At 38.4% G+C, this 25,000-nt stretch overlaps 2 protein-coding genes across 3 annotated transcripts in view; one reads left to right on the top strand and one right to left on the bottom strand.

Annotated features, from left to right (window-relative positions):
* The window catches only part of LOC138015044 (lysine-specific demethylase 9-like), a 10,050-nt gene extending 5,565 nt beyond the window's left edge, over nucleotides 1–4,485 (bottom strand). For both annotated transcript variants that reach the window (XR_011125470.1, XM_068861944.1), the window contains exons 1-4: nucleotides 4,170–4,485; nucleotides 3,254–3,331; nucleotides 1,461–2,226; nucleotides 1–157 (exon numbers count right to left, since the gene is read on the bottom strand). The exon at nucleotides 1–157 is cut by the window's left edge and continues 14 nt beyond it. Coding sequence is in view for 1 of the 2 variants with exons in the window: in XM_068861944.1 (XP_068718045.1) it covers nucleotides 1–157; nucleotides 1,461–2,226; nucleotides 3,254–3,331; nucleotides 4,170–4,479 (1,311 nt within the window). In the remaining variant the exon portion in view is untranslated. The remainder of the gene's footprint in view (nucleotides 158–1,460; nucleotides 2,227–3,253; nucleotides 3,332–4,169) is intronic.
* Nucleotides 4,486–5,002: 517 nt separating this feature from the next.
* Nucleotides 5,003–25,000, top strand: part of LOC138015817 (dedicator of cytokinesis protein 1-like) — a 56,296-nt gene continuing 36,298 nt past the window's right edge. The window contains exons 1-27 of the mRNA XM_068862928.1: nucleotides 5,003–5,194; nucleotides 5,307–5,390; nucleotides 5,770–5,810; nucleotides 6,720–6,775; nucleotides 8,371–8,470; nucleotides 8,910–9,002; nucleotides 9,431–9,486; nucleotides 10,681–10,765; nucleotides 11,479–11,514; nucleotides 12,338–12,486; nucleotides 13,502–13,619; nucleotides 15,937–15,997; nucleotides 17,033–17,104; nucleotides 17,386–17,461; nucleotides 17,607–17,692; nucleotides 18,176–18,219; nucleotides 18,407–18,488; nucleotides 19,258–19,311; nucleotides 19,913–19,986; nucleotides 20,474–20,572; nucleotides 21,062–21,134; nucleotides 21,540–21,643; nucleotides 22,250–22,415; nucleotides 22,973–23,070; nucleotides 23,409–23,492; nucleotides 23,659–23,759; nucleotides 24,502–24,586. Of these exons, the coding sequence (XP_068719029.1) occupies nucleotides 5,152–5,194; nucleotides 5,307–5,390; nucleotides 5,770–5,810; nucleotides 6,720–6,775; nucleotides 8,371–8,470; nucleotides 8,910–9,002; nucleotides 9,431–9,486; nucleotides 10,681–10,765; nucleotides 11,479–11,514; nucleotides 12,338–12,486; nucleotides 13,502–13,619; nucleotides 15,937–15,997; nucleotides 17,033–17,104; nucleotides 17,386–17,461; nucleotides 17,607–17,692; nucleotides 18,176–18,219; nucleotides 18,407–18,488; nucleotides 19,258–19,311; nucleotides 19,913–19,986; nucleotides 20,474–20,572; nucleotides 21,062–21,134; nucleotides 21,540–21,643; nucleotides 22,250–22,415; nucleotides 22,973–23,070; nucleotides 23,409–23,492; nucleotides 23,659–23,759; nucleotides 24,502–24,586 (2,220 nt within the window). The 5' untranslated portion in view covers nucleotides 5,003–5,151. The remainder of the gene's footprint in view (nucleotides 5,195–5,306; nucleotides 5,391–5,769; nucleotides 5,811–6,719; nucleotides 6,776–8,370; nucleotides 8,471–8,909; nucleotides 9,003–9,430; nucleotides 9,487–10,680; nucleotides 10,766–11,478; nucleotides 11,515–12,337; nucleotides 12,487–13,501; nucleotides 13,620–15,936; nucleotides 15,998–17,032; nucleotides 17,105–17,385; nucleotides 17,462–17,606; nucleotides 17,693–18,175; nucleotides 18,220–18,406; nucleotides 18,489–19,257; nucleotides 19,312–19,912; nucleotides 19,987–20,473; nucleotides 20,573–21,061; nucleotides 21,135–21,539; nucleotides 21,644–22,249; nucleotides 22,416–22,972; nucleotides 23,071–23,408; nucleotides 23,493–23,658; nucleotides 23,760–24,501; nucleotides 24,587–25,000) is intronic.

Genomic DNA, 25,000 nt, shown 5'->3' with positions numbered 1-25,000 from the left:
AACTGCTTTCAAGACTCCCACAGCTGCTGTTGTTTGCCTATCAAACCCATGTCCAACGTGATCGGCATGACAGCGTGTTCTGTCTTCAGCAAGGATTTCCCTGGGTTCTGAGGCTCTTGGAAGGTACTGCAGATTTTGGAGTTCATTTACACCAGGTCTAGTGAGAGGGAAAGAGTAATTTTTTATTGATGATCACTACACTGTTATCACAGTTCCATTAAGACACATTCATTATATTCCTTTGAATGATGTTGGTTGGCCCCTCTTTTGAAGTGTTTCATTCTTGATTCAAAGGTTTTAAACAGTGTCCAATTAATTACCATACATGTAACCTGGAACAGTGGAATGCAAAAAACCTTAGATCAAAATTTAGACAAACGATAAATCTACACTAAAACATGCATTGCAGACAAAACGGCAAATGGTTTGAACACAGCAGTCATCAAAACTAGACGCCACAACATCATCCACATGAGAGTAGTCCTTAGAAGGACTGTTAATATTATTGTAACCTTGACTGATCTTTTGACAACTTGAGCATCCTGACAGTAAAGTGATTTGTGTTGTGTCAGTGAAATATATATAACTAGAGGGTACATTAATTTGTAACAGGGCTTGAAATAAGAAAAAAAAAATCAGTCACAATTTTGCGACTAGATAAGAAATTGTAGTAGCAATTTTGCAAATTTTTGTTGCAAAGTCATAGCACTGTTTCGGGTTTGCCAGGAGTTTAACAAAACAAAATAAATGATCAATGGAATGGTGCTGTGCATGTAAAATCAAGCTAAATTATGCTACAAGTGAGCCCCACATATTCAGATTGCAAGAAAATTCATGGCGAGAAACAAAAATAATTATCTTCATTTCCTTAGTTATTTTAGCAAAAGTAGCTGCAAAGTAAGAACTGCTAACCCTTTTATTTTGAAAGAGCGATTCAGGGTGAAAAAAAGTTACAAGTCACAAATTTGCAACTCCTCCAAATATTTTGAAAAGGGAAAAACTCAGTTGCAAATGCGACTGTGTTGGTTGCAATATTTGAGCCCTGTTTAAGCATATATTAAGTACTCTGGTCTTTGACCAAATTTGTTAGTAGAAATATCATGATTTTTCATTAAGTTTGACCCTATATTTGTGTCATTCTGTGAATGCTCTCTTCACTGGGTCATAATTATTCTGTCAGTAAGTTAATTATGAATTGCTAACTACATGTACCGAATGTACATGTGAATGCTAAAAAGGATTTACATGGAAGTCTCCATCCTGTAAAAGTTCAAGCATTGTGAACTTTTGAAAGTTGTTCAAACACATTTATTGCTATGGCAAACCCATTGGGCTTTGGTGAAATTAAAAGCCTACTTGATTATTGCGTGTGACCTGTTTGTAAAATATCCACTCAGGTTGCAGGTTACTGCACACAAAAATGGGTAATAATACCCAATTACTGACTGATATTGACATACCTTCGCTTTTTAAAAGGTGACTTAGACTCCGCAGTTGGGACAACCTGCTCTCCTGGTCTAACCCAAAGAATAGGACCGTCGTTGCTTTTGTTGCGATCACTTAAACGAAGAGCTGAAAAAGTTCCCCAAGGCATTGTTTCTCTCAAAAACAGACACTGCTCAAGCAAGTCCAGAAATTCAGGGAAATACCCTCCACTTTCTTCTTGCACTGTTCCAACTAAGCTGAACTGAAGTAATGGCCCAGCTCGGTATGTCCCAAAAGCATAAGTCGATTGCACTCTTTTTGAGAACTCTGACATTTTTAAAGTTTCAAGATCTGACTTTTTGTACAATGAAGACACTTTCACAGTCAAATTTGGATGGTGCACTCCAAAGTGTTCAACAAGTTCAGGCAGATATGCCGCAGCATTATGAATAACACCCATAACATGCTTAGGTACTCCATTACTCTTTTCAGCGAATACTTCACGGAAAAAAAGTTTCACAAATTTCTGCATTTTTTCATCTCGTAGCTCTGAAATTTCATCCAAATAAACATGAAGCATGGATGCACCTCCATTACTGTCAACTTCTGTGTGAATGAGATGCGACAAACGAGTCTTTTCTTTGGGATTTAATCTTATGGAATATTCTTGGTGGTTAAAATTCTTCTCTTCTTCATGGTTGTGATGATGATGATGGTGGTGATCCTTATGTTTCTTTCTCTTCTTCTTTACATCGGCCTCTCCGTTGACTTTTACAACATCACTCTCATGATTGGTTTCCACTGAGAATCAAACAGCATTTATTAAGATATATATATATGAGAATTAGAGATGTTATTTCCATTGAATGTCAAGGATATCATGTACACGCAGGACAAGAAATTATTTAGTAAAGGGCTCTAACCTATCATCCATTAAATGAAATTCTGCTGCAGCCTAAACCCCAACAATCTCTGAACAGATGCAGGGCAACATGGAATCTATTTGTTAAGTTTTACAGGAATCATAGCTTCATTGGAAGAGCATCCCACCGGCGTCATAATGGTCATGGGTTCAAATCCCATTAAAGCCACCTGAATTTCTCAGCTGTCTAAGGGCCGATTTACATGGTACGATTTTTGTCGCATGCGACAATGGCTTACCACAGGTCCACGACATGATTTACGGTTGTTGTGTACGTCAGAAAAAATGTCGTAGCATTTTAAAACTGCGACAATCGTAAGTCATGTCGTAGACCTGTCGTAAGCTAGTCGCATGCGACAAAAATAGCACCGTGTAAATCGGCCCTAATAGAGACAGCTATTTATCTCCTTAGAGTGCAACTATCAGAGTGTACCTTCAAGTGCACTAGTTAGTAATGGAAATGGGCCCACAAAAGGACACTCAGAAAAAAATGGTTGCCTTTTAAATATTAATTTTTAAAAGACTAATGTGGAAATGTAATCTGATCCATGTTATTCCAGTTCTTCCTAACTTACGACTATGCCATAGTCTGTCTCTAACTTGCAAGCATTCTTATGCCACTTATGACTGACCCATTTGCAAGTAACAATCACCCATTAGATCCTTCTCACCACTGCTAGTGGACCTGTTCCTAGTACCCCCCCTCCCACCCCCTCTGCCCAAGCCACTTTCTTGAGAGCCCTTCTTTTCTCATGCAATATGTCTTCATCCCACTAAACATCAAGCCAAACTTCACACAATTATAGATTATTATTGTAATCTTGGTTTTCTGAACCATGCACAACATTTTAATATAAAAGAAAACAAACCAGACTTGTCGTTTCATAATCAGTTAATGTCTTATACCTGAGTTTCTTTTAATTTTCAGTTTAAGGTCATTATGAGAAATTATCTCCGGTGCTGTGGTCGTAAATTCAGACTTTCCTGTAAACACACAAAACAAATAAACAAATAATCTTGAAATTATTCAATCAATCACTCTTAACTGCCTTACATTCTAGTAAGTTGAGACTGAGTTTTGACTTGGAGTTAAAACTCGGAGTCTGATATTAAAGCAAACTGTAGTAACTTATTGAGGTAATTAAATACGTGCAGTCTTGAAATCGTCGTAAATAAAACATGCAAAATTGGTCGAGGAGTACAGGTGGCAATGTAACAAAACGAGAGAAATTGTACAAAGAGTGTCGCCTATGCGGAAGAACTCAAATTCATATACACCGATTTATTTTCCGGGAACAGTTGTAATGGACAAGACCCACGTGCAATTTTTGGAATGGCGAAAATTGCGAAGGTAAACAAACAAAGCTGGGATGAGAAGTAGTTATCTGTTGAAATTGCGCATAATTACATGTTTTGGATAAGGTTTCTTTACAACAATAAACGTGTAAGTCACGATTCTTTAAAATTTAAATGTTAGAATGTCTAACGAAAACTGCTGTTTGATCAGTGAATGGAACGTGCAATGTATAATGCACATTTTCCCTTTGTTTAACTAAACCTCAAAAATGTATGTTAACCGATCAAATGGAACAAATGCTACTGACAATTTCCTTTTTTTTCACATCTTGAAAAGTAGACTCTGGTAAGATAAGATCATTTGTACGAGCAGTTCCCAACGGTCAGAGAACATGAAGCTACGGGGACATATTTTCATCGAGTTCAAATGAAACGCATCGCTTTACAACCGAGAAGCTCATCCAATGTTTGGAAAGGTTAAATGTAGGAATTATAAGAAGAACATTTCCTCTAAAATCCCTCTTACCTTCTTTCTTTATCTTCTTTAAAGTCGTCTTTAAGCTGTTGGCTGTCTTGGTCGGCGATGGAGAACGCGAGGGAGACGAAACCGAGGTAATGTTCCAACTTTCCTCGGCTGAACTCAAACGACGAACTTTCCCGGTATGATTTTCAAGAACAACTTGACGTTTAGAATCTTCCTCAACACTTATCTTTCTTTTTTTCTTGACATGCTCGTCTTTTGGTAACACGATGCTGCCTGATTTCTTCAGTAAAGGGGATTTACTGGGAGTTGCATCTCGACCGTTGAAGGAAACTTCCCTGCAATTAGCCGCCATCTTGAAATTTACATCGTGGGGTAAACAGTGACGTCATTTGAGCCTTGGATCTGTCCAGTGTTTGCCGCGCGTTTTTTTTTTTTCACTTTTAATAAAAAGAGAATTACAGTTGCAGCAAAAGCGTTATTGTTTATGCTGAATGTAGTGAAATCTTTTTGATATTGTAACATCTAAGACGACAGCAACAAATGGCTTCATTCATTGTGTTACTTTATTTTAGTGATATTTAATTTGTCGGAAACTGATATCTGGTCACATCTCGTGAAAACCCATGCAAAGAGAGAGTTAGGAATAAATCAATATCCATTTGTTCTTTACCTTGTCCTTAAAATTGAAATTTAACGCTGATTTTCTCTCCTGGTCAGGTTTCTCCTTATTGATCATACGAAACAAGTTAACAAGTAAAATTCAAGCGTGACGCAAAGTCGAAATATTTAATTAATTTTTTTATATTACTCTGTCCAAAATTTTCCATTGCAGGCAAACACCTTTCCGAGAGCCTGGCAAGGGTTTAAAATTTCTCGCGGAAACGAGGCTTCAAGATGGCGCCGCCGGATCAATCTCCAGCCTTCTATTTAGGTCCTCAAGTATTGAATACTGTTGCGTCCTGTTTGATTACTTTGTTTTTCAAGTCAGAAACGTGGTTTTGTGTGAAAGCTTGAGTATGAAAAGATGGCCTCTTGGAAATCCACGATCAATGCAAAATACGGCGTCGGTGAGGCCTTCCGTTCTCTCTGTCCATGTCATTGATCAAGTCCTCCTGATACTTTCATAATGATGTTTGGAGAAATCGACTGCGCACTTCTCTGTTTTTTTGTACCTTCCAGTTGTTTACAACTTTGATGGCAATGTCCTACATGGATTACCGTTAACTATCGGCGAAACTGTGCACATTTTTGAGGAATGCTCGGGTAAGAATCGGAGAAGTGGAGTACAACTTATTTACCCCGGCGATCGTAAATGACCACAAATATTTGTTGAATGGTTATTGATTTAATTGACTCCGGTATTTCAGCGTCAAGTCTACAAATTTGGTCCATTTATTTCCCTAATAATGCAAAATCGAAAATTGTACATGAATGTTTGTTGATATGAAAACGTTGATTCAGATCAGTACGTTGTGCTGATGTGCTTAGTATATGGATTCCATTACCTATAATTCGCTCCTTATTTAATCTTTTGTGGTTATCTGCTATCGTTTGATTTTTGGATGTTTGTTTTTTCGATGACTATATTCGTAGTGGCCTACGTCTCACTGAAATTTAGTTTATTGTCCTCAATTATTGATAGGGTGGTATCGAGGATGTACTTTGCGGAACAAGGCGGTAAAGGTGAGCTTCAGCAGTGAGTAAATTGACATGCACTTGTAAATTACTTGTTGTGTAAGTAGATAATACCCGTAATCTGAGCATTCTAATAATTAAAAGGTATCCCGTTTACTTTGAGATTGTTTTCTTGTACACAACAAATGTACAGAATTCAGTCATTTCACTTTTTTTTCATAGAAAGACAAAAAACATGACTTCCTGTTTCCGTTTGTGAGAGATTGATCATCATCCTGTCAGGTCTACTAACTGAATTAGCACCATGTTTATGACATCGATGCACATAATACAAGTATTATGATTACTGTTTGTAGGACAATTATTTGGAGAAGGAGAGTAAGAAAGATTTGTTCATGAAAAATTTGAAACAGAAATTAATAACTGATTTAATACGCCCATCAAATCGAAACTTCAACATCCCTTCCCCGGGCAAACCCCGGGCATTTGACTATCTTTTGTGCACAGGGAGTGGGGAATTTGACCTTGGCCTGCGCGGGGTGGGGTATTTGAACACTATTTTGGCTCGAGGGGGTGGCAATTTGAACAACCCAATCTTCAAAAGTTCAAATTCCCCGTGGTTTGCCCAGGGAGGGGGGGGGGGGGGGGGACGAGATGTTGAAGTTTTGATTTCATTGGTGCATAATAACTCTGATCTATTTTAGGATTATGCATTATTGTGGAACTGATTATGAAAAAAAACACATACATGTAGTTGTATTATTGTTTTTCTTGATTGAGCATCTTGTAAGCTGCTTATTGGAATGCAATGATGCATATATTTTGTATTATAACTACCGTGAATGTATGATGGCCAAATGGAAATGAGAAGAAATCAGAGTTTCTTGTAGAATTTAAACTCATGACTCTTTGAGATCAAGTGTGATGCTCTAACTGTTATTCTTGTAAATATTTTAGGGTATCTTCCCTGCTACGTATGTTCACATCAAAGAGTGTATTGTTGAAAATGCGGGGTATGTCAAATGAAGGAAATAAAATCTTAAATCTTAAATATGAAGGTTAGATTTGAAGTTAGGAGCAGTAAAATGATTGATGGCTCTGAAAATTTTTTAATCACATAAGGCACTGCTTGTGAGCAGAAAATTAACACATAAACTGTTGATCCCAGCTGGGAGAAACAATCAAAAGGGGTAACCTTCAGTACCTCCCTTTTGGTAATAGGGAGATTAATTTTTAGTATTGATACTAAAATAATGGTAAATGCCAGTTTGAAATTTGCTCTTTTTCTAGATACACTTAATGAAACCTATTTGGTTTCAGTTCATGTCTCACCTGTTACAGTTATCAAGCAAGTGCTACAAAAAGAGGGATATACAATATTTTGGTGTAATGACTATTAAACAGATGAGTGTGTGGGTGGTGGCTGAGTGGCCAATGGAACCAGCCATGAGCTGCAACTAAGAGCAGCGAGTAACCATGACAACCCTGAGAGAGGCATCTACCCAGGCAGCATCAAGCTTACAAGCTGACCCTACAAGCCCTATGCTTTAACCCAAGGGAAGGATATAGAGGGAATAATAATAGCACAGTTCTAAACCGATAGCAACAATCACAACAAGCAAAGCGATTTGAGCTGGATACATGAGGTGAAGGGAATTTACCAGCCCTGCAAGCCCAAAGGAGTGCCCCAAACCATTGCAACAAACACCCGCTGTCCAGCAATGTGTTGAATTTAACTTTCATGTAGCTTAAATGAAAGTTAACCACATTTAAGGGTTTGTTGTTTGCCACTTGCCAATCATGGTAAATGGAAAGCCAAACCAAGGTGACTCAAATACTGCCCTTTTTGCTCTCAAGGTACCTAATATCATGTGAACTGGTAAAGCTAATGACGACTTTGTCCACTATTAGACTTTTAATTGGGTTCTTGTAAACTCACAGGTTTCATTCTTATCTTACACTGTATGTAATAATTTTTTGTCAGTTTTTTAAACAATGTAAACATGTTTGAGGTCAAAGTTTGCCCTAAGAGTTGAAGTGGTCATCTAGAGGGCTCACTGGTAAATATATTAATTACAAATATCATTTAATCATATAGGGTAGACAGACTAGAGACGAACAGGTGGCCAAACAAACAAACAAACAAACTCACAAAGCCAACAGGAAGACAATATGGCATTAAACATTCCTTTGAATTGTTTTAGTTTCACCAGAAACCCATAAGGGTTGAAACGTGTAACAGCCCCTTGTGTGCTGGGAAACAAGCTTCTGAATATTCAATTTGCTAAGTACCATATTTGGAATAACAAAAGCGAGGGGTTTCCAAATATGGGACTTAGCAGTGAAACATTCAACCAATCAGTTCGCACTGAATATTCAGAACCTGTGAATGCCTGTTACACGTTTCAACCCTTATGGGTTTCTCGTTTCACCTATAAATGACTGAACACAAAGAAATAAATGATTGTTTTGCTCAGGCGATAAAAAGAAAGAACCATACAAGAACAATACAGAAAGACTGATACATACACAATTTGCGAAGTGTATTTCCAGTATTGCTTTTCCTAATTAAGTTCCAACGTAATTCTTGCTCTCCTCTTTTCTAAAGGACTTCAGTGGAAAGTGTTGTGTCAAAAGAAGATGCCACTGTCAAAGAACTAACTTTGATTTTAAGAGAATGGGTTGTCATCTGGAAGCGACTATATAAAGTAAGCGTTGATAACAAGATGTAAGGCTGGAATCAGATTTGCTTAAATTATTATTCTGTACTCTGGGCTGTATGACTAGAATAGTTATTTGTGTTTCCTTTTTATTAATAATTAATTATTTATTTAATACCAGATGGAGTCAAGAACTATTTTGCTTATATGGGTCCCAATTTTGTTTTCCATCTCCATCTTTTTGGGTCTAGTTATTGTAACATTTACATTATATTTTATATAGATTTAGTTTCAAATTCATTTCCGTATTTAGTTTTTATCAATCACTATACAGTAGATTACATGTATATTATTTTTTGGGATCATTTCTTTTTGAAAGAGAGGCCTTTTGTTTTTAGATGTTATGGCTACTCTGCCACGATAACAAATACTGAAGTGGCTAATTAACTCTAGCTATTGCTATCCTTATTGTTTTATCTTTGCACAGAAACAAGAAGTTCACCTATTTGAGGCACTGAAAAAAATAATGTGGGATTTAATAAAATGCCGGCAAGACCTTATGTCAGGCACGTTAACCCAAGTAGGTATCCTTGTACACTTTCTGTAAGACAAATACTGAATGGTATCTGGCCCTTGTTGTTCTTAAGGCTGATAGTGCTGTCTAGCTGATAATTTGAATCAAGGCAGATTTAGCGAGTAATACGGTTCACCCTTAGAATGACTTGGGCCTCATTTCAAGCAGCACCATGAATTACCTTACGGCTTGTATTTATCAACCTGTCAGATGTGTAGCCATCTTTGCTTTTCAACTTGCCTGCATTTTGCAAATTCCAATCTACACTGTGCTTGTCCAATTTATACTTACCATTTGCTGTGAAAAAAATTTAACAGGTGAGAAATCATATTCAACCTCCACCAAAAAAGAATGACTGTTCCATTAAAGGGAGAGAAATGTCACATTAAAGTCCTACACAATATAATGTTGATGCTTGTTTTGCTTCATTTTAGGACCAAATGGATGACATAAAGAGGACAGCCATCACTAAGATTGACTGGGGAAACAGGTAGTTAACTGGAAGTTACAGTATTTTGAGAGGAGCTGGCTTTTTCTTGTAAGAAGTAATGAGTTTCTCAAAACTTGATGACAAAAGTGAGATTATCTGGGTGAGAGTAGTCCTAAGAATGACAGTTTTTGGTGACCTTGACTCATGTTTTTCGACAACCAGTGTGGAAGTCCTCTTCGGAGTCAATAATTATTGATTGGTGTAGTGTCAGTGAATCATACACAATGTCAGATTGGTCAGTAGAAACATGATGCTAGTCAGCTGCAGTGTTGCTGGCTAAGAAGACTGAGATTGGTGCTCCTTGATCCATAAGCTCTGAAGCTCTGTTGTTATTTGACTGTTTGTTTTATCATTATTTATTCGTATAGTGCTATTAGTACATGTAGTTGGCAATGGTTCACTTTAATGTGTTATAAGATAGTAAACCAACTTGTGAAAGACTAATCTTTTTTTGCAAGACTCTGCATAATTGAGGTTGTGAAGCATGCTGTTGAAATGTCATTATATACATTTTAAACTCATCACCAATTGATGAGCATTGGGGAAGGTGCCGACAAATTGGTGGGAGCCGCACACATGTGTGTAGGTAACCATGACAACCATTTGAGTGGCCACCACCAGGCACCATCACACTGAAAGACTACTTCCATTGGATAAGGGGGTACCAGATCTAGAGGAAAGTACTTACCTCCAAACGGATGGGAGGGACGGGGCACAAGAACAGCAAGGAACAGGATAATTGAAAACATGAATGATAAATCGCATACGCAAAATACTTGACAGCAAGGGAGCGCTGAAATTACGAAGGGGCCTGAGCCCGGCCAAGCTGCCCCACACAGTCTACTGAGTGGAATAGCTGGCCAGCATCGTCTCATGGTTAACCTTGCCTAAATTATATTGAGCCATGTGCAATATTATTTTGTGGTAATGTAATCTGTGATGGAAGGAGTATGGTTTCAAAGGGGTTGGGACACCTGAAAAAGTTTAATCCTATATGGCTCTGAGCAGATTATTGATAGAAATCAGGGAGCTGCACTCCCAGTAGGAATGCATATAAGAAAGAAACAAATCAAAGTATGGTTTGTTAGTTTGTTAAGATTTTTACATCGATCTTAATATTATTATTCTCTTAGAGGCTTCAAATTAATCTGTGCAATGTATGTGTTCTTATATAACTATTATTTTACTTTACAGCAAAATGGGCCTTGATCTTATCCCACGTGTTGATGGTCAGGTGGTAGATGCAGATAGCACAAGTGTTGTTGAGCTTTACAAAGTGGTGAGCAGAATGTTATGAATGTTACAATAAATATAAATTTTTTTCTCGTCAGTGTTTGTTACGTATTCAGATTTATGTACAATTTTTGAGGAATCAGTACAGTTTTCAAATCTATGGCCAGCCGTGGGATGTAGACAATCAATGTGCTATAAAATCATAGATAAAAGCAAGAAAAGTTTAAGGAGCACTAGCTTGCTCAAAAAGGCATGTGTGAGCAAGTTACTGTTACAGTAGTGATGATGATTTGATGCTTCATTAAGAGCCCACCTGTATGCCAATAATTTGAAATCTTTTTTTTTTTTTGGATTGCTCAAATTTTTTCAGTAAAGACTAAACACTTTTGTCCATACAATTAGCAATGCAATGAAGGATTGTCTATTAGTTTGGTTTTTGTTAAATCATCATGTTTTGTTTTTTTCTTTCTCGATTGAAGAGCAAAATCCATAATTATTGAGAACACAATGGACATAATTTCTACAAAAGGAAGGAAAAATGAGTTAAAACAAAATGAATTTTTGATTAAACTATGAAATTATTATGGACTTGTTTGCACAAAATGAGACAAATTCAAGCAAATTGAAAAAATTGAAAAATATTTTCTGTTGCTTGCTTGTGAAAGATGCTTCAGTCAATCACCGTGTTTAGTGACAGCCAGTAAATGAAAAACCTTTCTTGTCAGCCAATTTACAAGATTGTGTTCTTTACCCTTTTAGCATGTGTCAAGCGCAGAAGCCAACCTCCAAGTATCAGTAAGTTGTACTCAGTTTTAAAATGCAAAATTAATATCAGTCAGGAGAGGACAAACTAAGTGACAAAAAGAAGAGATCAAAGGAGTTGTCTTGCTTAGGTTATTTTGTGCAGTCTATAGGCTTCAAGCAATCAAGGTCTCATGCATGTGAAAAGTCTTCAGTTGAAACAAAGAGTTTGACATCTACTCATTATACAGAGAAAAAAAATGTTTCCACTGTGGTTGGTAATGTTGAACTGTGCGGTCTTTGAGAGGGGCTTGTCAAAAACCCAATTTGTAGTTGGCCTTTGTTTTGGCCAACAATTTAACTTGGCATCACTTTGAGCCTCAGTGTGCCCAGAAAGTGGAAAACTCTTCCTGTGTGATCATGCACTGTAAGTGTACCTGCAAACTGTTCTTTTCAGAGTTTTTCCCTTAAGTTCCAACAATCCCTCAAAGTAAACAGCAGTAAAGTAGGAGGGCTTAAAGAAGACATATTTTTTGAGTAGATGTCGATATTGTTAATAATTAAAAATTTATTGTCAAACCCAACTGGAGGAAGGCAAGTACTTGACTGTTTACATGTACATAGTGTTGGGGAATATTTCCAATTTGGGACAGGTAAAGAGAAATACAGTTGGTCGTGGAGGTGTTGAAGTGGACAATCATGCTTCCAAGCCCCCTAACCATTAACTGATTAGGCCTTGCTGCATCTCTTGACAGTGAACAATCTGGGGGCGTTGCTTTGAGCCTTGTGCCTTTGATTATTTTTTGAGAATAATGATTACCATTCTAATACGTTCTGTAAGGGCAAAACTTTGTTTAAGAGTTTCTTCTTTTCTCAGGGAAGGGGAAACTTTAAGAAGAGACCGTCTCGTGTCAGCACCATCATGCACCATGCATATTTGAATGTTACAAGCTTTGTTTGCAACATTGATGAAAAGTGTCAGGTGTTTTTCTCTATTTATGATGCCAGAGAAGGCAGGTTCATCAGGTCTGTTGATAACAAAAATTTGCTGTGAGAAACACATCAACCATGAAACACATTAATAAAATGAAATAAAACATCGTAGAAGTTGACTCTGGCTAAAAGACAAATAACTTGGATGTTCTAAATGTGGGTAAAAAGCGGAGTGTGAAAAATCTTAAAAATTCTTAATATTCTTATAAATGACTGGGAGAATTGAAAATGCAATAGTACACCCAAATGGAACTTTCCAAGGTTGTTGTATATTGTCTGTGTCTTTCATAGATATTGATTGTTATATTCAGGATAACTACATGTAGGATAGCAAATGGGGTTTGAAGCACAGAAATTTGTTAGCATTAACTGAGTTGGCAAAAGTAAATTGACTACTGTAGCCTAGGAAGTTTAAAAAAATTGATGTTAAATTGAGTGTAACCCCTGCATTAGGATTACACTCAAAACAGCTCAAGTGTTCCTCTGACGAGCAGTTTAATGAGTTCATTATTGCAAATTTGCTTTCAGTAATCAATTCAATAATCTGTTCGTTGGATTAATAATGCAAAATTTAAATTAAGCCTCAGTTCAAAACTAGAATTTTGATTGGAATGTTACTGGCTTCCAGTGTGAGGCCGAGGTGAGAATTTGACAAGTGTATCAATCTTTTCATAATCTGCCAAGGTCGTCAACAAGCATAATTTGCCTTTCTTTATAAATTCATTTCTCTGTCCAAACTTTGGAAATCGAAAACATAGTGTCCCAAGTTTGAGGATACTGATAACATTATGGAAAGCTAATGTTGCTTGAGTGAAATGAACATTGTTTGACAGATTATACAAATTAGTAAACCTGTGAAAATTTCTCCCCTCGGCCTGGCACGAGTTGTTAAAAAAAAGGTTATCTTGGTTTTATGTAGAAGTGACATTTTTTTTTAATAAAAATGCAATTACAGTACTAGTTTTCAGAAGAAAAAAATTGGTGGAATGATAAAGATTAAATATTGCATAATGTTGAGTGACCTTGAACTTTTCTCTCCTATTTATAGTGAAAGGTTTCTAGTTTGTGTCAGCAAAAGTGGCAGCACGCAGAGTTTAAACAAGAGTGACAGCTCACAGAAAGTGAACCAAGCCCAGAAAGTGGAAAACTCTTCCTGTGTGTTCACTGTAAGTATACTTCCCTGGAAACTGTGTTCTTTTCAGAGTTTTACCCTCAAGTTCCAACAATCCCTCAAGGTAAAGAGCAGAAGAGTAGGAGGGCTTAAAGAAGACACAGTTTTTGAGTAGATGTCGGTGTTGTTAATAATTATTTATTTATTTATTTATTGTCAAACCAAATTCTCCACATTTGAGCTGACCAAATTGCTGCTCAGTTTGTTTGATTTTTAATACCTCTATAATGACTGGTATCTTTCATGAAGAATGGAAGTGCTCAAACGTAGTATTAGTCTTCAAACGAGGAGGCCGTACTAACCTAGACAATTACCGTCCTATTTCAAAGTCTTTGAAAGGATTACTTATGATCAACTTTTGCTTTTCTTATGGATAATAATCTACTCTCCTCTCACCAGTCAGGCTTCCAGTCGCTCCAATCTACAGTTACCTCATTACTTGAGGCAACTGAGGATTGGGCATATAATAGCTAGATCAGGGGTGCAGGGATGGCACCGTAGTGAGAGTACTCGCCTCCCACCAATGTGGCGAGGGTTTGATTTCCTGACTCGGCCTCATATGTGGGTTGAGTTTATTGGTTCTCTACTCTGCACCGAGAGGTTTTCTTGGTACTCCGGTTTTCCCTATTCTCAAACACCAACATTTGACTTGATTTGCATTATGTTAAATTATTTCAGTTTACAGTGTCCCCAATTAGTGCTCTCTCGCTAGAACGACTAGACGCTCATAGTCCTTTCCTTTCCTTTTCCATAGTATTCTTGGATCTTAAAATAACCTTTAATACAGTGGATCACAGTATTCTGATTTCTAAGTTGGCTGTGTATGGCATAAGGCACGTCAATTGAGTGGTTTAAATCGTACTTATCTGAACGCAATGAGAAATGTTTCCATGGCTCTCTTTCCAACAATTGTGTATTGTCCTGTGGTATCTCTCAGGGGACAATTCTGGGACTGCTCCTTTTTCTCCTATAAATTTAAGGATCTGCCAAATTGTTTCTCACATTCATAGCCCCAAATGTATGCGGATGACACCCACTTGATGCTTTGAGGCAATAATATTGAACAGTATTCAACTTTACAACTGTATCTCAATAAAGATCTTGCCAGTGTCAGTGAGTGGCTTATAGCTAATAACTTTTCACTAAATAAACCTGAATTTATGTTAATTGGCTCTAAGATCTAAGATCGTTTGACCATTCCCCCTCTCTACAAATTTGACCGAGCCCAGATAAGCCAGTTCCCTAGCACCAAATCTCTTTGTATTTATATCGACGAAAATCTGACTTGGAATGTTCACATCAAAAATCTATCTAAGAAGATTGCTTCTGGCAGTGGGGCCCTGAAGCACATTCAACCCTTTGTTCCTCACAGAATGCTGCGATTTATTTACAATAATAAATAAAACTCTTGCCAATAAACTCCAAAATTTACAAAACCTTGCTGCTAGAGTCCTAACCTCTGCCATCTAAGTAACACCAGTACTGAATATCTGTTTCAAGTATTGAATTGGAGAAAGCTTGAATCCAAGTATCAGATACAAAAATCTTGCATGGTGTATAAATCTATAAATGGCCTGCTTATCTTCAATATAGATTTGTCGAGTGTAGCACCATTACTGGCTATTCTCTTCTCAACACTGAAGATAAACTTGCTGTCCTCCCCCTTCCCCACACCAACTTTCTTAAAGAACGGTTTCAGGTAGAGTGGTGTAGTGTTATGAAACAGTTTGCCAACTCACTTGCGGTGGGTAGGATCTCTAGCATCTTTTCATGCTGGCTGCAGTGGCTTCTTTAATGTAATTGCTTAAGTTAAACACGGCAGTTTACTGAATTTTCTGTAGTTTTAGATAGCTTCTAAATATTACGAATTTTTAACTAGCATTTTTGTAAGTAGTACCCAATGTAACTGATAAGAACACCGTGGATAATAAACTACTTGACAGTTTACATAGTGTGGCGGATTCCAATTCGGGGCAGCTAAAGGGAAACTCAGTTGTTGGTCATGGGGGTGTTGAAGTGGACATGCTTTCAAGCCTCCTTAAACCGTTACTGATTAGGCCTTGCTGCATCTCTTGTTAGTGAACAATGTGAACAGCCTATACTTCTACGGGGCTTGGGTGAAGTTTGAAGGAGGGTTGGGAGGGCAAGCAGTATTGACTGCTTGCTATTTGGTTGGGCCAGCGTAAGATTAATTTTCCAAAAACTTGTGTGATAAGGCTATCTGACTGACCAGTTTTTAAATCTACCATCTACTACTTTTGCACAAGATTGCTAGTAAAGAAATATTAATGAAAATTGTCATTTTTTCACAGGACCTTGGAAGTAGAGATGTAAATGCAGATGCCTATCTTGTGGCTCACATTGTAAGAATAGGTATAGGACGTTTTTTTTTTCTTAACTGCATTTCACAAAGGAGCGCGCATGCATATAGTGATGGGGTCATACACATTGCGCGAGCCCTCTTTAACGTGGGCTTTTTTCTCTGCTACTTGACCAGTTGTATACAAAAATCTGGTTTTATCAACGGAGTTGATAATGTAAATTGACCACCTCACAGAGACTCTAAAAGCTGACGTTTCGAGTGTTAGCCCTAATCGAGCGTTAGCCCTTCGTCAGAACGAATCCCTAAACCCTAACCCATTCGCTCTGATGAAGGGCTAACGCTCGAAACGTCAGCCTTTAGAATCTCTGTACGGTGGTCAATTTACATTATCAACTCCGTTGATACTGTAAAACCAAATTTTTGTATACTACCGACACAACACCACAGTTTCTTTAGAAACTACCCCCTTCATTACTGGACCAGTTGGTTGGTTTCTAGCCACAGTAGTTGACTGCATGTTCCTCATTTGGTGGAGCGCTGGACTATTGTGTTGGAGGGCATGAGTTTAAAGTCTGGGCCCGTCTGACCAAAACCAGATTCGTGACTGCCTTATTTTCATGCAGACACCGGATTTCGGTGATGCATTTACATGTATGAGCAGGGTAATTGACGGAAAAAAGTGACCAGTGAGACTGGAACTTTATATTTCATTTGATTCTCGTGCACTTATTCACCTATTCACCCACTCACTCTCATGTCAAAAGTATCAAAGGATAAACTCAACAAACCTACCGTACATGTAAAACCTAAGTTAAACTTATTAGGAAGCTACTAAAGTGGAAACTACTGTAACTGCACAATGAACTGTTGTTGTAGATTTAGCCTGTCCTGTGCTCGCTAGCAACGTCAAAATTTCTGATAACCACTGTTTTAATACTGCCAACAAGTAAAATTGTATAAATTGTTTGAGAGCAAAATATCAGTTTTTATCCCTAAAGGTTGCATGGTAAAATCTACTCCGAAGTAACCGTTCGTAGAGTAGTTTTGCAGTTTGTAGTAAACTGCCACTTGTTTGTTCGTTGTAGGAAAAATGCTCACAGATACGTCTTCGAAAAAGGTGGCTGCATCGTCATACAGAAGGCCGTTTGGATGTGCTGGTTGGTTTTCTGTACAAAATACTTATTTTGCAAATTATGAGAAACACCTTTTTTGTCAGTAGTAAATTGACAAAACATTTTAATGATCTAGTTACCAAACTTGGGGGCCGGGGGTCATCTTCATGTAGATATCGGGAAACTTCGTCACCAAGTTGTTTGCTACTATCATCATATGCAGAGTGAAAATTACAAGGTGGTGAATCAACTGGATAACTGGTCCATCAAAACAGTGTATCAGGAATGTAGAAAATACTAATCTTTGTGTCTGTAATATTATTTAGTGCTGGACGTAGTCGACGTCTTAACCGGTCGAGAGGAGAATTTAGAAGAGAAATTATTTTACATGCCGATCTTTACGTAAGTAAATTTGTCTGGTAAACTGTCAGTTTGGACTTCAAAATGTTCGCTCTCGTTTATTGTGAAGTTTCAGCTTCTGGTTACGCTTGCGACAATTTGGTTGTAAATTATTTTATCGTAAAGTCCTTTTTGCTGGTGGTTTCAGGTGTGGAGATAGCGATTTTTGGACAGTTCACGAAAGTGTTATCAAAAAGCAGACCAGTAAATACAGCGCAACAAGCTCGGGCAGCGGTAAGTTCATTAAAAAAACACAAACAAAGAAAACAAAAATATATAAAAATCTCACAACAACTTATAGTTTTGTACTTTCATTACTAGGATTTGTTATTCAGTTTTCGTTCAGCTTTAAGTACATGTAGGTTTTTTAATTTCACTGCCGACGCTCAACAATTGGCGGCAAGATTTCGCACTTTTTTCCGCCAATCGTAAGCGAAACCAAAAACAAGCGTGTCTTTGCTCGCATTTGTTTTCCCGCGCTTAGTTCGGCTACGTGTCTTCTTCTAATTGGTTCATTGGGTTGATTTTGTCCGTTGTTAAAGGCCAAAGCAATTTCTTTGGTCAGCCTTTGCTTTTGCAATAGTCGATAAAGATTCTCTCCACATTAATTTACTAAATTTTGAAGAAGTGAAAAGCAATTGCTGTCATCACTTGATTTATCTTTTTATTTTGTGTTTCCATGGTGTTTCAAATTGTATTTTCTCTCTTTTATCCTAGGTATTTACGTTTCCTTGAGGATGTTTCATGGTGACCTCGACAAGGTAAAGCAGCACATTCCATTTGTAAAAGGCCCCACTGTCACGACTTGACATTTTCACAGCGGGCAAAAACTTCTCGAATTGGAGTTGTCAAACGGTGTCTTCGCTTGTGTTCGATCTGCTTTAAGGGTTGTCACGTCTGAAATAATAATAATAAATTTTTTCACTTGAAATTTGTTTAAATTCAAAGGTTCAACACGAAAATCCGCTTCTGTTACCCAAGGGAATTCCAATTGTTAGAAAGTTAGGCTTTCCAGACGTCATTATGCCAGGTGTGTCATGGTTTTTTTTGTATTTTTGGATTATTGGAGGAGATTTTTTCAATTCCACCCACACCCAGGGTGATTTCACTCGGCAGAGAGGAATCCTTCCGGACATATCGGCCAGCCTCGATCCCTTCTCTGCCATGTTGGTTCTAAACAACTGACGAGATCGTCGCTCCAGCGCCTTCGGGAGTGTCCTCTTTGTCGTGCCCGGCTGATTGGAGTACAATCTCTTACTCGTAATGTCCACCTATCATCTTTAAACCTCGAAATGACCATCCCGTCTGTGCTCTGAGGTCCTTCTCTTTCAATTAAGTTAGAAAATAATCAACTTTATGTTGTCTGGTTGTTTGATATTTCAGTCCTAGCCGTGTGTGGGAAGAGTATGTTCCAAATCTTGCCTTCTGAAGCTTAGTGGTAGGGCTTGCGAAATAGTAATCACGAAGGTCTTGCATGAAATTTACCAGCCCGATAAATGTGTTTTACTGAAAAAAATACACACGCACGTAGAGCGAAGTCGTAGACGATAGATTGTTGCTAGACCTGTATTAATCGATGTTCCGCCTCGGGCAAGCTCGGAACAAGTCCGAAAATATTCGGATGCTCTGCCATTCAGCTTTGGAAGACTCGAGGGAGCTTCTGGCCGGTGTACTAGCGTCAAGGTGACATACGTCAGTGCTGTCGAACAGAGAGAACTGCTGTCGAACTGTCGAACAGAGAGCAGATAAAACTGATGATGTGGTGCCGGCAAAACGTGATTCTATTTCTACTGTTTCAGGTGATATTAGGAATGATGTATATGTCACTGTGGAGAGGGGAGAATTCGAAAAAGGTATCGGCAACGTGTTCTGGCTTGAAAAATATTATAATAAAGCGATCATTCTGGTTTATTTGGTTTAGAGTAAGTGCATTACCTGAGCATAGCCTTATAACGCCATGATTACAGAGACCTGGATTTTTAAGAAGGCAATTCAGTATCACAAATCCCGCATCCAATAAACGTTTGGACGTTGTTTGGAAGTAAAATATGATCCGCCGTTGATTCAAGAGAAACACACACAGATGAACACAACAAATAACATAACTGTTTGCGTGTTTTTTTTTTTTTACCAAAAATGTTGACAGCTCTGAGATGGCATGAACGCTTTGGGGAAACTTGAGGAATAAAATCGCAAAAGTAACAAAACGGGTTGCGTCATAACCACTAGTAATGCCGTCCAACGGGGCTTAACTTTTGTGACGAGCGCAAGCTCGTGGTTAACTACTATATGCGCCTCTCATTGAACTGAAATTCTCGATTATTTAGGCGTGGCTTGCCTTTGGCATCCAGCTTAACAAGCAGTGATCAACGAAAAACCCACTGGACTGGTTATTCGGTACGCGTTTTTGGTTTCTTTTCAAATAGAGATAAACGACTGTTTGCCGCATTTTAGGATCAGGGAAGACTACTTCGAAGAATGTTGAAGTCTCCATGTGCGTTCTTGGACCAAAAGGGAGGGTCATCAAGGTAACTAGGGCATCAACTGCAAATCAAGTGTAACTATATACAGGGACGAGACTAGAACTTTATATTTCAGTTGATTCTCGTGAACTCACTTACTCACTCATTTACTCACAACCTAGTTCCCAGGGTCTCTTTGTCGATGACAATGAAGACCCTGGGAACGAGGTTGATTTAATCATTCAACCACTCACTTATTTACCCACTCACCTTCTCTCCCACCCATCAAACCTGGACCACATTGGTGGAAGGTGATTTCTCTAACCACTGCGCCAACACGCCCTCCTCCCCCCTCCCTTCTCCCCCCTCCCTTCTCCCCCTCTGATGGCAGCATAGAAACGTTTGTTTGTGCACTTTGACTTCAAACGCACACGGGACAAGAAAATTAGGTTTCGTTTGTAGAGAGGGAGCCGGGAAGAGAAGGCCGTTGGAGGCCGTCAAAATAGGAAATAAATACCGGTACCACCTAATGATGAAGGCTTGATTGTTTCAGGATTGCGTGTTTCTCGGTGCTGGAGGGGCCAGTGCCACTGAATATCAATCCGTTATATTCTACCACAACAGCAGCCCGAAGTGGAATGAGACAATAAAGGTACAGTAGGCTCGCAACCTGAAGGCGCTGCAAATTAATGGTTGGTGAAGTATGAGCAACATGGGTGGAGCAAGTTTTCGGCTTATTTTCTCTGCCATATCCTCTTAGGTGTCGCTTAAACGTTTGACATCTCGAAAACGTTTGATTTAAAGGTTAGAAAAGGTAGTCAGTTTGGTGGCCTGAGCTATTCTGCAGGGATTTCCTAACTTAAAAATCTTTGAGGAGACTGGTGCAAGTATGGTATTGTGCCAATGCATGGTTTCCACATACCACTTGGAAAGAAGATACTAATTTGTAAAGCTATTGAATGCTGGACTTAAACTAAGTGACATTTGTTGACAATTATGGTGTTTTTTTTTTTTGAGAGGCCAGTTGGGCTTTGTCCTTTGTTTCGATTACAAATTATGACAGCATCCACGATATTGAATTCACTTCATAAGTTATATCTTCTTACTCCGTAACTTATCTTGTTTGTTTTGCAACGAACAGATTCAGCTCCCGTTTGACAAGTTTCTTGGTGCTCACTTGAGGTTTGGCTTCCGGCATCTATCCAAGTTCGAAGGTATTATGTAAAAGCCAATTACTCTGCTATATACAGATAAGATCTTGAACCAATTGAATGCCTTTTTCGAGGGCCAGCTTTCTTGGCAACGAAAACATTTTAATATTTGTCGTGCTTTTTTGGGAACGGCCTTCTAAGCGTTCGAGTTTCTCTAAGCACGGTCGCTCCTTAAAATAGTAGTTCTCAGACTTAAGGGCGTTGAAAAGTTGAGCGAAGCCCTTGACCGACTTAACAAAGCCCGCAAAAGCGACACCAGCCGCTACCGCTCTGCGTTTTCAACCCAGAATAAAAAATAAATAAATAACTAAAACTACTGAAAAGAACACAATCTTACTTTGCCCCGTTTGATGCACGAGCATTGTATTGTGAATAGTACTTATTTTTCTCTCGATTCCTTTACTTTAGAAAAGGACAAAGCTGACAAAACCTTTGGTTTTTCGTTTGTAAGTCTGATGCAACCTGATGGTACAACGATATCCGATGGAACTCACGAATTGTGTGTGTATAAGGTAAGTATTTAGACCATCCATCCAACTTCACTTAAGGCTCGTTTTCAGGTTGAGTTCAAGGTCAAAGTCTTTCTTATGAAAACAGTTTCCATTAGTGTCGAAAGTAAATGCCGAATTTCCATCACTGAGATTTCGCTTCAATTAAACTTGAAAGGTTTTAATTTTGCCCGTTAAAAATGCCTTCGGCAACTAAATTTACGCTTAAAACGTACGAGGACAAGATCGGAAAAGGAAGGGAGATTCGGTCTCTAAACAACTTCCCCTTTAAGGGAACCTCCACTAAAGCAACAAAATAACTTTGAACCACAGAACATGTAATGTTTACAATTGAAAGTGTTCAAAATTACAATTTACAATTGAAAAAAGTGAACTTCAAAACGCTTGTTTTGGCTTTCATTTTTAAAACGTTTGAACACTTTTAACTGTAAACATTATGTTCTGTGGTTTAAACTTATTTTGTTGTTTTGGTGAAAGTTCTCTTTCCCAGTTGCTACATGTAGGTTATTCGCATTTGGCAGAAAGATCCATTTTATCGACGTGAGATATTCAAGAGTTAACGCGACGCGCTATAATTGATGCAGTGTGTTCTTTGTGACTGTCTTTCAGTACGATGCAAATTGCTTCTACGATTCAATGACTTACATTCATATGCCGTCAAGCATGACTCAATTTGTGAACCACACCAATACTTCATCGGACAGACTTGTTCGTAATACCAAAGATACCTTCGTCATCAAAACGATCGTCTGTTCCACAAAGTTAACGCAAAATGGTGAGACATGTTTGCTTTAATACCGGCGTTGTTCCCTTGTTTTCTTTGCAAGTAGTACTTTCATTCAAGATTTCAGAAAATAATGAATTATTTGTTTTTCTGTGAGTTTTATTCCTTGATTATTTCCTTGATTGACGTTCGGTTTTATTTCCATGTTCTTTGCGTGGAAGAGTGAACTCTTGTGCTTTCTTGACTGGCGTGCAGCCGTGCACAACTAGGGATAGCACTTCATACTGTGCTCTTATCAATTGCAAGGCTAACACATCAACGCCATCAACATCATGACGTCACCATCTGCGTCATCGTCACCATCATCATCATCATCATTATCATCCGCTTCGTTGTCATCGTCATCAACGTCATCATCTATGTCATCTTTATCAAAACTGCCGTCACGAGTCCAATTGTGTGGGGCAAGGTTATCCGACAATGGGGATGTTAAAATAACCGGTTAGGTCGCCTCGAGCTCCAGGAAGGACAGTATGTTCAGCTTGCATCTGTCTGTTACACACCACGCTTTGTGAATTTCTCATTTTCACTGGTTTTTTTTTTTTTAGTGGATCTTGTCGGCTTGCTGAGATGGAAAGCAAAAAAGCGTGAGATACCAGCAGTATTGACCTCCTTGTTAAAAATTGATGGCGAGGAAATAGTCAAGGTACGTTTCTCGTGCTCATGTGTCAGCTGGATCCTATACGTAAAACAAACTAAATTAACAGGCTTCGGTATTTTCCCTATTTCTTTTGGATTTATGAAGAAATGTTTATTTGAAGTGCGGTTTATATACAAAAGATTGAAGTGATGCTCGCACTTATCAGCAATTGTCTCGTATAGACATTTGAAAATTTCAAGTGGTTTCAAGGGTTTTCGAACACATGACCTCAGCGATGCCGGCACAATGCTCTGCCGACTGAGCTATGAAGCCACCCACTTGGGAGCAGTTCTGATAAGTGCGATCATCACTTCAATCTTTCTTTTCTTGGATTTCTTTGGCAGTTTCTTCAAGACATTTTCGATGCACTTTTCGCCATTTTGAATGAGGGTGCAGAGCAGTATGGGAACCTTGTATTTCGAGCTTTGGTAAGTCCACATCCAGACCCCATCCCACCCCTCCCCCCTAAAAAAACGTAAAAGCGCCAACGACGAAGTTGTGGAGGCGGCTCACAGTTGATTGATGATGTGACTGTCAAACTCAGGCTTACTGTTCACAGTGTTTGACAACTTTGTGTCTTAACGTTTATTTCAGGTTTTCATAATTTGCCTCCTTTCGGCTGAAAAATATCAACATTTTCAAGACGTATTGACAACGTACATTGAAAAACACTTCAGCGCTGCAATGGCACACAAGTATGTTTGTAAATAACACCATTCCCTCTAGTTATACTAGGAAAAGGTAGGTTTCTATTTGGGTGTTGAAAGTAATTATTCGATTTTGTTTTTGTTTTTGTTTTTGTGTCTGTTTTTGTGCTACAACGCTTGGTGGTTGGCTTATAAATTTCGTCCAATTTTCCCTGATAAGCAGAGAAAATAATGCAAAACAAAACAAATTGCGTTCGCTTTGCAGTCATTTTTGTCTCATTCAAAAGTAGGGTTGATACGGTCAGGGAAAAATGTAGGAAAAACAAAAAAAAATTCAAAGTCAGTGAAAAGTCAGGGAATTTTATTTTTGGTAAACAGTTCACAAGATTTTGCGCACAAAATCCCGTGAAAAGTGCAAAGAGGTCGGAAAAGAAAGAGAAAACTATTGATGGCCTTCAAAAGAAGCTGAAGCAAATGTGATTAATTACCGCATGTAAGGTGAATGAAAATTGTTTAGAGGCCAGGGAAAAGCCAGGGAATTGTTTTGTTACTAAAAATACAACCCTGAAAACTCCTCTTTTGCTGTGATTAATTAAAGAAGATATTTAAGACTTGCTTTGGGACTGCTTTTTGCAGAATGTGGCTCACGAAATCAGATGAAACCGGGATATAACTCCATGCAATAGCAAAGCGGGCTTTCCTTTTTGACTCCATAATAATCAAATATTGTTTATACCTTTTATTTCTTTTATGAATTTTGTAAAATTGGTCTTTCCTTTTTATTTCTTAGGAAATTAATAAGCTGTTTAAGACAGGCCTTGGTTTACAATGCAGGGGAAAACGACAAGATGGAGAACCTTAGAAATACCATGACGGTTAGTGTTTTTCGAAGGGGATTTCTGAGTATTGAAGGGGAATTTTATGAGAAGGATATCAGTACGAATCTAGTGAGTGCCCGACTGATTTGATTCTTCCCACCGGAAAGGTCGTGACGTTAAGCATCTGCCTTCCGTGCGGGAAGTCGTGGGTGTCCGCGTATTGAAGGCAACTATCGCCTCGCAATAAAAAAATTGTCCTTTATTCCGTATCACGTCATTTCCTCCTCGCATCACGATTACGTTGAGCTTAAACGCAGCGAGTCACATTTAGTGTTCTGTTGAGGCGCTGAGGTCCCACCTTAGCTAACCAGTTTGCGGTTTTCATGATGACCTGAGCCGGTAACTGCTTTATTATGGGATGAAAATGGAGTGTCAAGTGCAACCAGTGACAGTTAAAAGCAAGCGGATTTT

This window comes from Montipora capricornis, chromosome 9 (genome assembly GCF_036669925.1).
Source record: "Montipora capricornis isolate CH-2021 chromosome 9, ASM3666992v2, whole genome shotgun sequence".
Lineage (NCBI taxonomy): Eukaryota > Metazoa > Cnidaria > Anthozoa > Scleractinia > Acroporidae > Montipora > Montipora capricornis.
The sequence above is the reverse complement of the archived record's forward strand: the minus strand, read 5'-3'. Positions and strand labels throughout refer to the sequence as shown.